Consider the following 13,500-nt stretch of genomic DNA (forward strand, 5'->3'; position numbering starts at 1 on the left):
TTAATGTAATGATATTAAAAATATAAAATAAATATTTTAATAAATATTTTAATAAATTTTCAATTAAAAATACTCTTACATAAAAATCTTGCATCTTATTACCAAAAATTTACTAAGTCATCGTGTATTCATCATTCAAGTTTTATTTTAAATTTTTTAAATGTCTTCTTTTTAAAACAAAAAAATTACATAAGTTTTGTTTATTTGCTAGAAAATAGTTTTTTAAATAAAATCATGAAAAGTAGATTATCTTTTTATATTTAACAATGTCATGAAAAATAAGATAGAAAATAGTTTTCAATATTTGATTATGCCATGAAAAATAAACTGGAAAATAACTTATAAATATTTTAATTTCTTTTTTCAAGTTTATCTAGCATATATATAACATTGAAAGTAACTATATGACCACTTACAAAAAAAAAATATGAGATATAAAATGTGTGATTGTGGGGAAAAAATTATTATATCATATATTTACATATATAGCTTATTTTATAAAATATAAATATACATATAATATAAATATTTTAAATATAATATTATAGGCATATAACTTTTAAAATGTTTTTTAAGTAAATTTTATTTTTAAAACCTCAAAACATTTTTTTAAATTAATGCAAAATCCAAATTAGTTAATGATATTAATTAAGAGTTTATTTTGTATGATATCATGGAAAGAGAAAGATTTGTGGAAGGTGTATTTATATGAGATTTATTTTATGCCTTAAAAAAAGTGTTTTGCCAGATTAAGAAGAGGAAAGCACTTTTTTGATGGGAAAGATTTATTTTTTCTTTTGTTGAAAACTAATTTTATTGAGTTCATTAAATACTGAAAAGCTTGAAAACTATTTTCTAGAAAAATAGTTTTCTTAAAACAATCAAGGACATAATCTTCCGTTTAAATAGATAAACATTGTTTATATCAATCAATTAAGAAAAAATTTCTTATTAATTTTAACGTGGTTTAATTTTTGTTAGAGTTAGGGATATGAATTTCACTCAGACCTTGAATATCAATTCCAATTGGTGAAAAAAAAATTAAATCCAATCGGGTTCGGCTTGAGTTTGGGTAAAACTCGAAGGTTAGAATTCAGGTTTTGAATAATGGCATGGATACTAGAATGCTCGACCTGACCTAAAACCTAACCCAAAATAAATAAATCATCTTAAAGTTCTTTTTTATACAAAAAAATACATGCATACCAAGCTAATTATATATTAAATAGTTCTAGTTGATAACATCTAAATTTAGATCTTAGGTTCGGATTACTAATATATGATGGGTACTCAAAACCTAATCAGGTTAGGATCGGGTATCCATACTTATTTTAGTTCGGGTCAAGTTTAGATAATTATTTCAGATCTAGATTTGAGTTTCGAATATAAATAGTATAAAACTTGATTTATAGATATTTAATAACATTCATGGTAAAGACTAAAGACCCAATTTATTTATATATTTTAAATTTAATTTACCATGCAGTTATGGTGTGGCTTTCTAACATGTCTTTAACCCAATATAGCTTTACAGCATATGGTTATTAATTTGATCTACCGCATATTGTTTCAATATTCATACTATATAGAGAGAAAATAAAGAAAAGACGTGAATAACTATTAATTAACAAAAAATTAAAGGTGAGGAGGAGGTGAATTCATTGTTAATGAAGGGTGTTGGAATATAGCTTTTTTTAAAAAAATTATTTTACAGGTTGAATTTTATAATTTACATCATTTTATTTTTCATGAGATTACTTTATTTTTATAACTTGGATTGTAGATTTGAAAGTTTAACTCGAATTGATTTTTTTTAGGTTTTTTTTAATTGGATTTTTTTTAATTTTATCTTTTAACATCGTGTTGATTGAGAATTAAACTTTATAATTTATTTCAGTTTTTTTTTTGGATTTATATTGATCTCATGATTTAGATTGCGAGCTCGGTATGTTAATCCATGTTGATCCAACATGTTATTATTTTAATATTTTAAAATTTTTAATTTTTAGTAAAATTTAAAAAATTTATGATACTTAGTGAGTAACTAGTGACACACAATTAGTTATTTTTTAAGATCATTTCAAAGAAATAAGATAGAGAAAAATTCTAAGCTGAGATATTTTTATCATTCTTTATAAGTCATAATTTTTTTTTATGTTTGTTTTTTCTTCAAGAGCTCAAAAAATAATTAATAAAAAGTCACTAATTCCATCCCTAGCATCACAAAATTTTCCAGCAAAATCAAGTCATATATTTTTTTTTTTACCTGCCAAACAAAGTCTAAGGAACTCCCCGTATATACGATGTACGGGGCCAACATTCCATTACAGCGGGACCACTCAAACATGGTCATGTGAGAAAGGATCCGCTACAAACCGTCTGTTTTTATTACATAACGCCCTTTGACGGTCCAGATTCAATATCATCACGTGAGGCCACACTGCCGACTCGCATTTGGTGGCGGCTCATGAAAGGGAAACAACGGGGTTTTTCCGCTGTGTTTTAGGGAGCAATGAAAGCCCATAGAAACTTCATGTTCCTACGAATTTGCCACTATACTGTTTGAGAGGCTGCCTTATCATTGCGGGACCCAAGATCGCAAACCAGCACCATGCGGTGGAGCCCATGGCTCGATTCAACGGTGAGTTTTGGTGCTATGAGGTCATGCCAGTCAAGTCATTGTGTGGCTATCTTTTCAGATTTTTACGGGTCCCATTTGGGGTGCTGCTTTCGTCGCCAAGTGGTGCAAGTGGATGAATGTAGGGGTAAAATAGACAATATACATGAGTAACGATGCACCTAGAGTGTTATTTTATTTATTTTTTATTTTTTCGTCCTCTCTTAATTGTTATCCCATTTTTGGCTTTTATGCGCTGTGTGCGTCGCTCTCGTTGAAATATTGTAGCCTTGTGATTGGGGAGATTCTAGACAAATAAGAAGTTGAGATGTGGCAGCTATTGCTTGTAAGCGGAGATGCATCGCCTATGAACCATGCAGCGACAAAAGCTCCCATACTTGCCGATTTTATCGAATATTTTTCTTTTTTTATTTTCTGGTAATTTAGCTCAGGAGATTCGATTGTCTTTAAAGTATTGTTATTAATCTTGGCTTAGAATTCGATTCAAAACTTAGCTAACCTATCTCGTGATTCAAATCAGGTTTTTTTTTCTAAAATAATACCATTTTATTTAAAATAAAACTTAGATGGTAAATTGACTTTGTTTGATTAGGTGGAATCAATAAATAATATTATATAAACAAAATTAATAATACTGCATCAAATTCATTAATTCTTTTTAAAATAATATTATTTTATTTTTTAATTAACTTATTTAATATATAACTCGAGTCTTGTTCTAATTCAACTCCAATCATTAACGTTAAGGTAAAATTATTATATTTCTATATTCATTAAAGCCTATCCTCTTTTGTGAGGAGAGGTTATATATATATCAGTTTTATAACAGAGTATTTGACAGTATGGTTGCGGTTGCTTTTCAAATAACTTTTTGTACCGAAATGCATGTATTTTTTTATTTTTTAAAAATTATTTTTAATATCAGCATATCAAAACGATCTAAAACATATAAATTATATTAAATTTTAGCAAAAAAATTTTTTTTTGAAATTTCCCAAACGTATTCTAAGTCATTAAAAAAAACTTGTTTGATATCAGTCTATATCAATTCCACATCGATGCATGGAAAATTCTTGTTTCAAATGATTTTGTGAGTTGAAATAAAAATTATATTCATTTTATAATACAAATTATCTAGAAAAAATAAGATTAAAGCTAAAACAATAATGTGATAGATGAAAAAATAAAAAGCAAAAAATTAAAAATCATTAACATTAAAAATCTTCTTGATGAAGTTGAGGTATGCCGCTCACACCCTAGTTTAACCCCGAATGACTTGATGCTCATCACCTAAGCTAATACCTGACATGGTATATAAAAAGGAGGACATTGGAAGGAGTGCCTCCGGGTGATATTAGTCCACTGCATGTGAAGAAAATAATTATGTATAATTAATGATGGGAGAAGAATTTTCAATTTATAGGAAAAGGAAGTTGAGAATTTTACAAATACTTCTCCAACTATTTTTATTTTTATTTTATTATTTAAAATTATATTTTTAGTACTAATTCTTCATTGTTTTGATTTGTCGAGGTTAAAAACAAAAACAATTAATGAAAATATTATTTTATTGACGAAAATGATAGCATATGAATGGAGAGAGGGAGTGCTCTTGTGAAAGCTAAAGGAATGCTGGTTTTTAGTGCCATGGAGTTCGGCAATTTGCATTCTCTTCGAATTTATTTTTTTAATAATTAAAAAAATATTATTTTTATATATTTTTATGTATCAGCACCATCCTCCTCCTCCTCCTTCTTCTCCAATGAGAAATACATCTTGAAATCGAGGAGGAGCCCATGAAGCTACTTCGATCAATCTCTGCGGAGAAAAACAGAAAAAACAAATCCAGGCCAGGTAAAAGGGGATGGCACAATCAATTGGGACATCCGGCAACAATATCCAAAAATATTGCTAAATGAAGAAAGATAAACTTGCAGCATTTGTATCCATGGAAATCTAGTGGTTCCACTGTGGATCGTGAGAGATATATAGATATGAAAATTCCTGGTAAACTGTGTGAAGGAGATTCGTTGTGATTTGCCAGTAAAAGCCAAGACCTCAAGAAGCATTTTCATGCTAATAATAATACAAACGATCACAACTTCATCAAATCAGGTCGCCCCTGGTTTCCATCATGGAAAGATGAATCTGTCTGGTTCTCTCTCGTCTTGCCAATAGAATACGAGCAGCACTGACCTTCTCAACTTTTCATGTCTCTTCGTGTTGTCCTTGCTCCGTCCATTATTACCAAAATATCTACAACTTGGATAAAACTAGGATTTCTTATTTGTTTTCTTAAAATTACAGCACTAAACTAGCCCTACCCTATAAAAAGGGTAGGTAGAGAAAACTATTATAAAGAGGGAGGTTGAAGAAACCATGATATTTTCTTAAAAGTCAATAATTCAATTATCTGGTTAAAAAATCAACACACCACCTGTCTTGACAAAAAAAAAAAAAAAAAAACCCTAAAGCTAAGTAGAAAGAATAATTAAAATATAAAATTAACTATAACATCAAAAACAACATCTTCATATCTCTACTATACTGTTGTTTTTTAGAGTATTTTTAACTTGAAAATACATCAAAATAATATATTTTTTTAAAAAATTATTTTTAACCTCAGCACATCAAAAATGATTTGAAAATACCAAAAAAATATTAACTTGAAGCAAAGAAACAAATAAAAAAATTTCAAATTTTTTCAAAAGCGCTTTTGAAACGTAAAAATAAACAGGCCACAAATAGTTTGGTTTAATTAGCTTTTTCATATTGAGGTTCTCACAATATCCAAAAAAATATCTTATTATTTGTTTAATTTGATAAAACTAAATTTAATTTTATTGTTAAAAACAATACAAAATTATTTTATCACTTTGCCTTCATGAAAAACTATACTTTACATCATCAACTCAATAACTTTATAAAACCTTACATGCTCAAGCTTTGGTGAAAAAACAGAAGGAATTATTTACATGTTTGCCATTATATTTATAACTAAATAGCCCCTAACCTTATTCATTGAACTAAAAAAACCCTATCCAACCTCTATTATGGGTTTGATAGGTTGACTAAGATTGATTCTATTTATTTTTTTTGTTTTATTTTTAATTGAATATTTTTTAACCAAGCTTCATAATTTTTCTTTTGATTTACTTTTTATGGGGTTATTCACATGTCATGACTCGAATTACGAGTTTGACAAGATGACCCAAATTGACTCGGTTCATTTTTGAGTCATTTTTTAATTTAATATACATATTTTTTCAATTTCACCCTTAAATAACCTAGTATAATTTTTTTATTTTTTTAGTTTTATCCTTTAATATTATATTTTTTTGGGAATTGAGTTTCATATGTTTTTTCTTCAATTTTTTTTATGTAGAGTTATTCTGATCTCGTGGATTTATCTTTCTTTTCTCGATTTCAACTTTCAACATTGAATATGTCGTAAATGGAGTTTCATGATTTTTTTTTTATTTTCTTCATTAAGTTATCCCACTCTTATGACTCACATAACATGTTTAGGAAGTTAGCTTGAATCGACTTGAGTTTTTTTATCATTTTTTTAATTGATTTTTTTTTCGATTTCATCATTCAACATTGGATGTATTGGAAATCAGACTTCATAATTTTTTTGATTTGCTTTCTATAGTGTTATCCCTATCTCATTACCCAGATCGGCTTAATAATTTAACATGAGTTGACTCATGTATTTTCTTTGTTTTTATTTTTAATTTAATATATATGTTTTAATTTCTTCTTTTAATATTGGATTGATTGAGAATTGAATTTCATAATTTATTTTGATTTGTTTTTTATAGGGTTATCATAGTTTCTTGATCCGAGTTAAAGATTTGACAAGTTAACCCGGGTCATTCTAATATATCATCTCAATGTTTAAAAAAACATCATCCAATATATTACCATATTAATATTAAAAAAATATCATTCAATATATATCATATTTTGATTTCATAATTATTTTTTTATTAGAAAATACATTAACAATGCTTAAGTATATATATATATTTTTTAAAAAATTTCACTTTCAGTGGTACCAATAATCTAGTTCACTACTAAGTTATGAATTAAATAGTGCATTTCCAATTTATAAGTTATCAAAAACCCGAACCACGACTAACCCAACCCAACCCAACCCAATCAAATCAAACCAAACGAACCCAACCCAACCTCCCTCTCAGAGCTCCATCCATCTTTAAAAAAAATCCCCAAAAAACACTCCGCACGATCCGGCGGTTCCATTTCCCGGTAAGATTCGATTCTCGCCTGAATATGTGTATTTACTCCCATCAGTAGCATTCATTCCTATCTTAATTTTATTCTTATTATAGAAAATTCATTCCTCTCACTGTAACCAAACACAGAAATTGATCCATGCTGTTTTGAATATTCGATAATTGAGAGCGAAAGAAAAGAAAGAATGAGCTGATCGTAATTATAATTTATAATGATGAAGAAAGTAACGAGAAAGGTAGGAAAATATGAAGTTGGCCGTACAATTGGTGAAGGAACCTTCGCCAAGGTCAAATTTGCTCAAAATAGAGAAACAGGAGAGAGTGTCGCCATGAAGATTCTTTCTAAATCCGCCATTCTTAAGCACAGAATGGTTGATCAGGTTACTAATTACTCCTTAATCTCTCCTTTTCTCAATTTTGTTTTTTAGGCTAGCAGGAGGAGGTAAATAAGGTTAAATTTTTGAGCTTGCAGATAAAAAGAGAGATATCGATCATGAAGCTTGTCAGACATCCTTACATAGTTATGCTGCATGAGGTAATTATTTTGTTAATTTTTTTTTAAATTTTTGTTAGGTATTATTGCTTAATTATTTTGATTGATTGATTGGATTCTAGGTTTTGGCGAGCCGGACGAAGATATATATAATTCTAGAGTTTGTTACTGGAGGAGAATTATTTGATAAAATTGTAAGTTTTTTTTTAGATTCTTGAGCAGGAAATGATTGCTGTTTTTTTTCGTTTTAACGGATAATTAGCTAATAAGTGAAGGGATTTTGTTGTTGTTGTTGTTGTTTAATGTGGATGGATTGGATTGGATTGGATGATAGGTTCATCAAAGAAGACTTGAGGAGAACGAGTCGAGACGGTATTTTCAGCAGCTTATTGATGCAGTTGCTCATTGTCATTGCAAGGGGGTGTACCACAGAGACCTGAAGGTGGATATATCGGGCAGTTTAGTTGCTTTTTTGAGTTCTTTGTTTTGTGATTGGGCCTGCTGTGATCGACTTTTTTTTTTTTTTTAATGTGTAGCCTGAAAATCTTCTTCTTGATGCATTTGGAAATTTGAAGGTTTCTGACTTTGGATTGAGTGCGTTGCCGCAGAAAGTAAGCGTATGGCTATCTTACTTTCAATAAAACATACACACATGTGGGCACGCACACACAAATTTCATCTCTGTCTCACTGTGTTTGTCTGTGATTGTTTCTACTTGCATGCAGGGGGTTGGACTTCTTCATACGACATGTGGAACCCCGAATTATGTTGCACCTGAGGTATATTCTCAAGTGGAAAAGAGGAAATATATGATTTGGTCCCTTGTGCCTTTGCCAACGTCTTCTATTCTATTACAATAATTTTTCCATCTATGCCAATATTTGACACCCTGGACTGTTGTATGGTTTTTATTCCTGAGATGCATCCCTTTCATAGAATATTTCTCTGTTTTTGTTCTTTTGTTCCCTGTTATGGAGAAAGAGTTGCTGTATTCATACGTAAGTACAATGCTGTATTGAGCTGAGGATAATATTGATGGTGGAAAACTGAACATCACCATGTTTGAGTTGATTGGCTACTGATCTTTTGAACCTCATTTATTCTCCGTGGAACTTTTTCCTCCCATCTGCTATATACGAACTTTTCTGCATGGCTCATCTGCAGCTTCACTGTTTCTTATAGAAAGTCATTTGCATTTTCATAATTTTCATGTAGTTGAAACATAAATGCAACTTTTTCCATTTTTTTCCTGGTGCACTTTTGCTCCTCTGTTTTCTTAACACAATTTCTTACAGTAAACGACTGCTTATCAGGTGCTTGGTCACCAAGGTTATGATGGGGCTGCTGCTGATGTGTGGTCATGTGGAGTCATCCTCTTTGTTCTAATGGCTGGATATCTTCCATTTGAGGAGACAGACCTTCCAACCTTGTACCGAAAGGTTAGCTATCTTTTCTCGGGAGGAATTGAACAAGTGAACAAAGTGCTTTGTATTTGTCAATTAGTTATTCTTTTAAAACTCCCTTTTGTGCAATCATTCACTAACTTATTATCAAGTTCTGCAAGGACACTTCTATTCATTACAAAGTGTTCAAAATTTGCAGATTGAAAGCTTTTCAAGCTGCCACACTTGTTCTTTTTCTTCACTTGCAGTTCTGTTTGCGCAAGTTTTTATCAAGAGCACCTTTTTTGGAGGTTTTAGTTCCAAACGTGCACTGATACCCTTGCATTTCTCCTAACCTTGCATGGGAATGGTGAAAAAGCCCATGTTCACCTTGTTCCATTCCTGAAAGCATAATCTTGCTTGTTGTGCCAAGTTTGAATTCTTTATGTAGTTATAATTTCCCAAGCATAATGTGGCAATTCCTAACTGTGTTTTCTGGTTGATGCATAGATAAATGCTGCGGAATATTCGTGTCCATTTTGGTTTTCCCCTGGGGCGAAAGCATTGATAGATAAGATACTCAATCCCAATCCTAAAACTGTGAGTGTTTTACTTCCTTCTATCCACCTTGTAATTGATCTGGGACATTGCACTGGAACTTAAATGCCTACTTGCAAAACTGTTGTGATCTGAATCACATGATGTCTGAAACTTATTATTAGCCAGGACTTCAATATCAGTTAAGAACACCTCATATCCATGAAATTGTATTCATCTGAAAAAAATCGGTTCCCTGTTGCTGCAGCGTATAGGGATTGAGGGAATTAAAAAACATCCATGGTTTCAGAAAAACTATGAGCCTGTTGGACATAGGGAAGATGAGGAAGTGAATTTGGATGATGTTCATGCTGTTTTTGATGACATTGAGGTTGGTATCATCACTTTCAAAATACTAATGCAAGCTTATCAAATTCTGCAGTTGAGTGTATGCTAACATTACAAATGCATTGTAACATGCATCTAATGCAAGCCTACCAAATTCTGAAGTTGAGTGTATGCTAACATTACAAATGCATTGTAACGTGCATCATCTGATACCCCTTTTTTTCAGTGGGTTCTTTTCTTTATGGTACCATAATGTTCTATGATGGCCTTCAGACATATTTTTTTTTCTGCCTTTTAAGCTCTTTACTTCTCTTTCTACTTGGTAATTCTTGGGAATACAGGATCAATATGTAGCAGAGCAATTGGAGAACAGTGAAGATGGTCCTCTGGTAATGAATGCATTTGAGATGATTACCCTGTCTCAAGGGTTGAATCTATCAGCGTTGTTCGACAGACGTCAGGTAGTTTCAGTGTTGTGCTGCAATTTATGGACAAAAATAGTATCTAGCCTGTTCTAGTGCATAGTTCCGGATTTGAATTTTGTTCAAGGCTAAGTTAATTTGATAAAAGAAAAGCAAACATTAAGATAGTGGAGACACGATCAAGTGTCACGTGTCCTACTTCCTGAACTCTCCATCTGTGAAAATGTTATCTGTGATATCCAGCACCACCATTGCCATTGTAATGGTGAAATATATTAATCTTCTTGTATTGTTTTGCGCCTTGCTTAATTTCTATGTAGTTGCTGCGGTTATTAGATCCTTTCCTTTGGTTCAAGCACTTTCTGATAACATCTCAAAGTGCCTTTATGTGTCTAGGCTGATGGTGCACTTTTTATCTGACAGGATTATATAAAACGACAAACTCGTTTTGTATCACGCAAACCTGCAAAAGATATAATTTCAGCAATTGAAGCAGTTGCAGAATCAATGAATCTCAAGGTCCATACACGAAATTACAAGGTAAAACTTGATTTGTTATATTTGTATGAAGTCCCTATTTAACATCATCAGTGACGTTCTTGGTCCTCTGTGCTTTTATTCTGCCACAAATTGTGTTCTGCATGTGTCCCAGTTTGGTAGTAACCACCAATAAGTTGCCTGTGTGTCTCAAGTAGCTCAATTCTTCTCAAAACTGCATGGTTTAGTTGAGCAATTTCTATGGATATTACCTGGAAACATTTTTTTTCCCCTTTATCTGAAAATGGGATGTTGTAATGATAAGAGAAGAATTGGAAGTGTTGCTCATAAAGAGAAAATACAAACCAGGAAGTAACAAAGCTAATTACACAGGCAAGCTCATGCCGCTACAAAAAAATAGTTGCCAGAAAATTCAGCCACTGAGCTGATCTGGCAACAGCTTAGCGGTTAATTATTGGTTCATTGGGTTCTGATGTGTTGGATAGCAATATGATTTAATGATCTTTCTTCATTTCATTTCTATTGACATTGGAAAAAAAAATAAAAATTCTTACAGACAAGACTTGAAGGAGTATCTGAAAACAAGGCTGGACAATTTGCAGTTGTTCTGGAGGTAACTTCCTAGGTTTCATTTCATATCTCTCTTTCTCCAAATTCTATAATCTGAAAAAACTAGGTGCCAGTGGTTTCAGAATAAGAACTATACTAAAATCAGTTGTCATTCATGCTTAGGTTTATGAAGTTGCTCCATCACTTTTCATGGTAGATGCTCGGAAGGCTTCTGGGGAAACTCTTGAATATCACAAGGTGAATTCATTTAAATCCTTAAATTTTTGTCCCGTCATCTAGAAATCAATCAATCACTCTCTTTTCTTTGTTTTTAAGATTATGATAATGTTTTCTAACTCTCCATATGCATAATACTACCCATCTAACCATGGGAAAAGATGGGGTGAAGGGTGAGCTTGATGCCTGCAAACGCATGTGCTATACCCCTATCAGCAGAAGTTTGTAGAGTAACCTACTGGAATTAAATGTGCAGAATCCAAGGCAACTTAAATAAAATATCATTTTAGCAAAATATAGGCTGGTTAGTTCTGAAAAGGGGAAAATGCAGGCTTGTTATGTGTTTTTCATTTTTCATTTGTTATTCTATGATCATGTTTGCTATGTCTTCTCATGGCCTCAGCACAGTATTTTTGGGCTTTCACTGTTAAAATGCACATTCACTGGACCTTGTATATGTGCATACGAAGTCATATACGGGCTATTTCACATCTGACAACGTATCACAGCCTGTTCTCCATGTTTGGATCATTTGAAGCTCTAATATTAACCTACAAATTGATTAATTTTCAACCCCATTTTCTTATGGTTTGCTAATAAATCTAAGAATCCCCTTTCGACATAAATAAACATCTTCTCCTTGTCTGCCTGCTCTAATGATATAATGGATAGCTCACGCATATTATAGAATTTTTCCTTCACCCAGGTATCTGCAGTGAGACAGCTAGCATGAATTTACGAGTGTTTGCTATCTTGATAAAAGTTTAAAGGCCCTTTAATTTGTCGACCTTGGTAGATCAATTTGCTATTGTTGCTATTATTATTATTATATATATATATATATATATATATATATATATTTTCAGATTTTGTAATAGCATCGAAGGCTATCACTTCATTTATCCTTCAATACTGGCAAAACCTATACCATTTACTTTTCTTTGCAGTTCTACAAGAATTTCTGCACTAAGCTAGAAAATATCATCTGGAAACCACCAGAGGGTGCAAAACTTCCTGCCTGCTTCGAACAATGACTTGCTGATCCAGTCTTTTGGGTGTGAAGCAAATCAGTGAGAAGAAAGGGCAAAAAGGAAGATAATCCTGCCGACAGAACTGCCAGAAATACGCACTGATGGCATGCCAGTGTACTTGTTCCTGGTTCATATATTATAATAATGTTTGTAAATTACAAATGACTTGTCTGATGTGAAATCTATTGTATTTTAGAACTTGAAGGCTGAGATGACGCACTATTTGTAACCCTTGCTTGTCCCCCTGCCATGTCCTAGAGAGAGAGAGGCCTGTGTACCAGCACCAGCCCCCTCTCAAAAGCAGAGTCTGGATGTGAAGGAAATCCTAATGTTCAGGAAAGTCATCAAAGTTCCTCTGTATAGATGCTAGCTTTTCAAATTTATATTGAATCTATTCGGAGATTTTTTTTTTTAAAAAAATGAAGACAAGACATATCGATGATTTTTTTTCTTTATATATAAACAATATAAAAAATTAAAATTATTGTCTTTTTATCTTTTTCATTTTTAGTTAGTATCATAAATTTATTTTTTATTATAAATATGATATATTTTTCAGTTGATGATATAATTCCCTTTGATAACTCTTAATCAAAATAAAATAAAATTAATACCCCGCAATTCGATTATTGAAAAATAGTTGTGATTTTAATGTATTTTTATTTTGTTGAAAAAATTCATCATCGTTCTTAATAAATGAACACACTTTTCAATCTTTATTAAAAAAGAAAGAAAACTGAAAATAAAAAAGAAAAATATTTTTCTTGGTTAAACACCCCCCTGTATTTTGAAAATAAATACAGCCAGCAGAATCCCTGCTTGAAGTTAGCTCCGTTGACACCATTGCTTATTCCCTAGACGGTTTACAATCCGACGTGTATCGGCCGTGCCAGACAACCCTTCCCTACGTTCTTCCCCTTCTCGCGTGCCTGACCGTCGTCATTGCTTTACATTGCCATGACCATGGCTGTTGACTAAGCTTGTCTTCACTCTTCCTCCTCTCCTTTCCATCCTTTCCGTAGATCAGAGAAGTCCGTACACGGAACCCTTGGCAATAGCTTTTTATTGGAGGAGATAGTTTTTGGATTTTTGTAATGGGTGAGGAG

General features: G+C 31.8%; 1 protein-coding gene across 3 annotated transcripts; it reads left to right on the forward strand.

Annotated features, from left to right (window-relative positions):
• The first annotated feature begins 6,756 nt into the window (after positions 1-6,756).
• Positions 6,757-12,799, forward strand: LOC7470095 (CBL-interacting serine/threonine-protein kinase 24). 3 transcript variants are annotated; one of them, XM_002324615.4, is made up of 15 exons: positions 6,757-6,910; positions 7,027-7,277; positions 7,370-7,432; positions 7,513-7,584; positions 7,725-7,832; positions 7,927-8,001; positions 8,116-8,169; positions 8,704-8,829; positions 9,283-9,372; positions 9,578-9,700; positions 9,999-10,118; positions 10,503-10,619; positions 11,134-11,190; positions 11,310-11,384; positions 12,311-12,799. In XM_002324615.4, the coding sequence occupies exons 2-15, from the start codon at positions 7,110-7,112 to the stop codon at positions 12,395-12,397; spliced, it is 1,335 nt and encodes a 444-aa protein (XP_002324651.1). In that variant the 5' UTR covers positions 6,757-6,910; positions 7,027-7,109; the 3' UTR covers positions 12,398-12,799. The 3 variants fall into 3 exon arrangements, with proteins under 3 accessions (XP_002324651.1, XP_024445371.1, XP_024445372.1); XM_024589603.2 differs by having other exon boundaries at positions 6,767-6,910; positions 6,994-7,277; XM_024589604.2 differs by lacking the exon at positions 7,027-7,277 and having other exon boundaries at positions 6,789-6,910; positions 7,326-7,432.
• The last annotated feature ends 701 nt before the right edge of the window (positions 12,800-13,500 follow it).

The sequence above is a fragment of the Populus trichocarpa genome, chromosome 18 (genome assembly GCF_000002775.5).
Source record: "Populus trichocarpa isolate Nisqually-1 chromosome 18, P.trichocarpa_v4.1, whole genome shotgun sequence".
Taxonomy (NCBI): Eukaryota; Viridiplantae; Streptophyta; class Magnoliopsida; order Malpighiales; family Salicaceae; genus Populus; species Populus trichocarpa.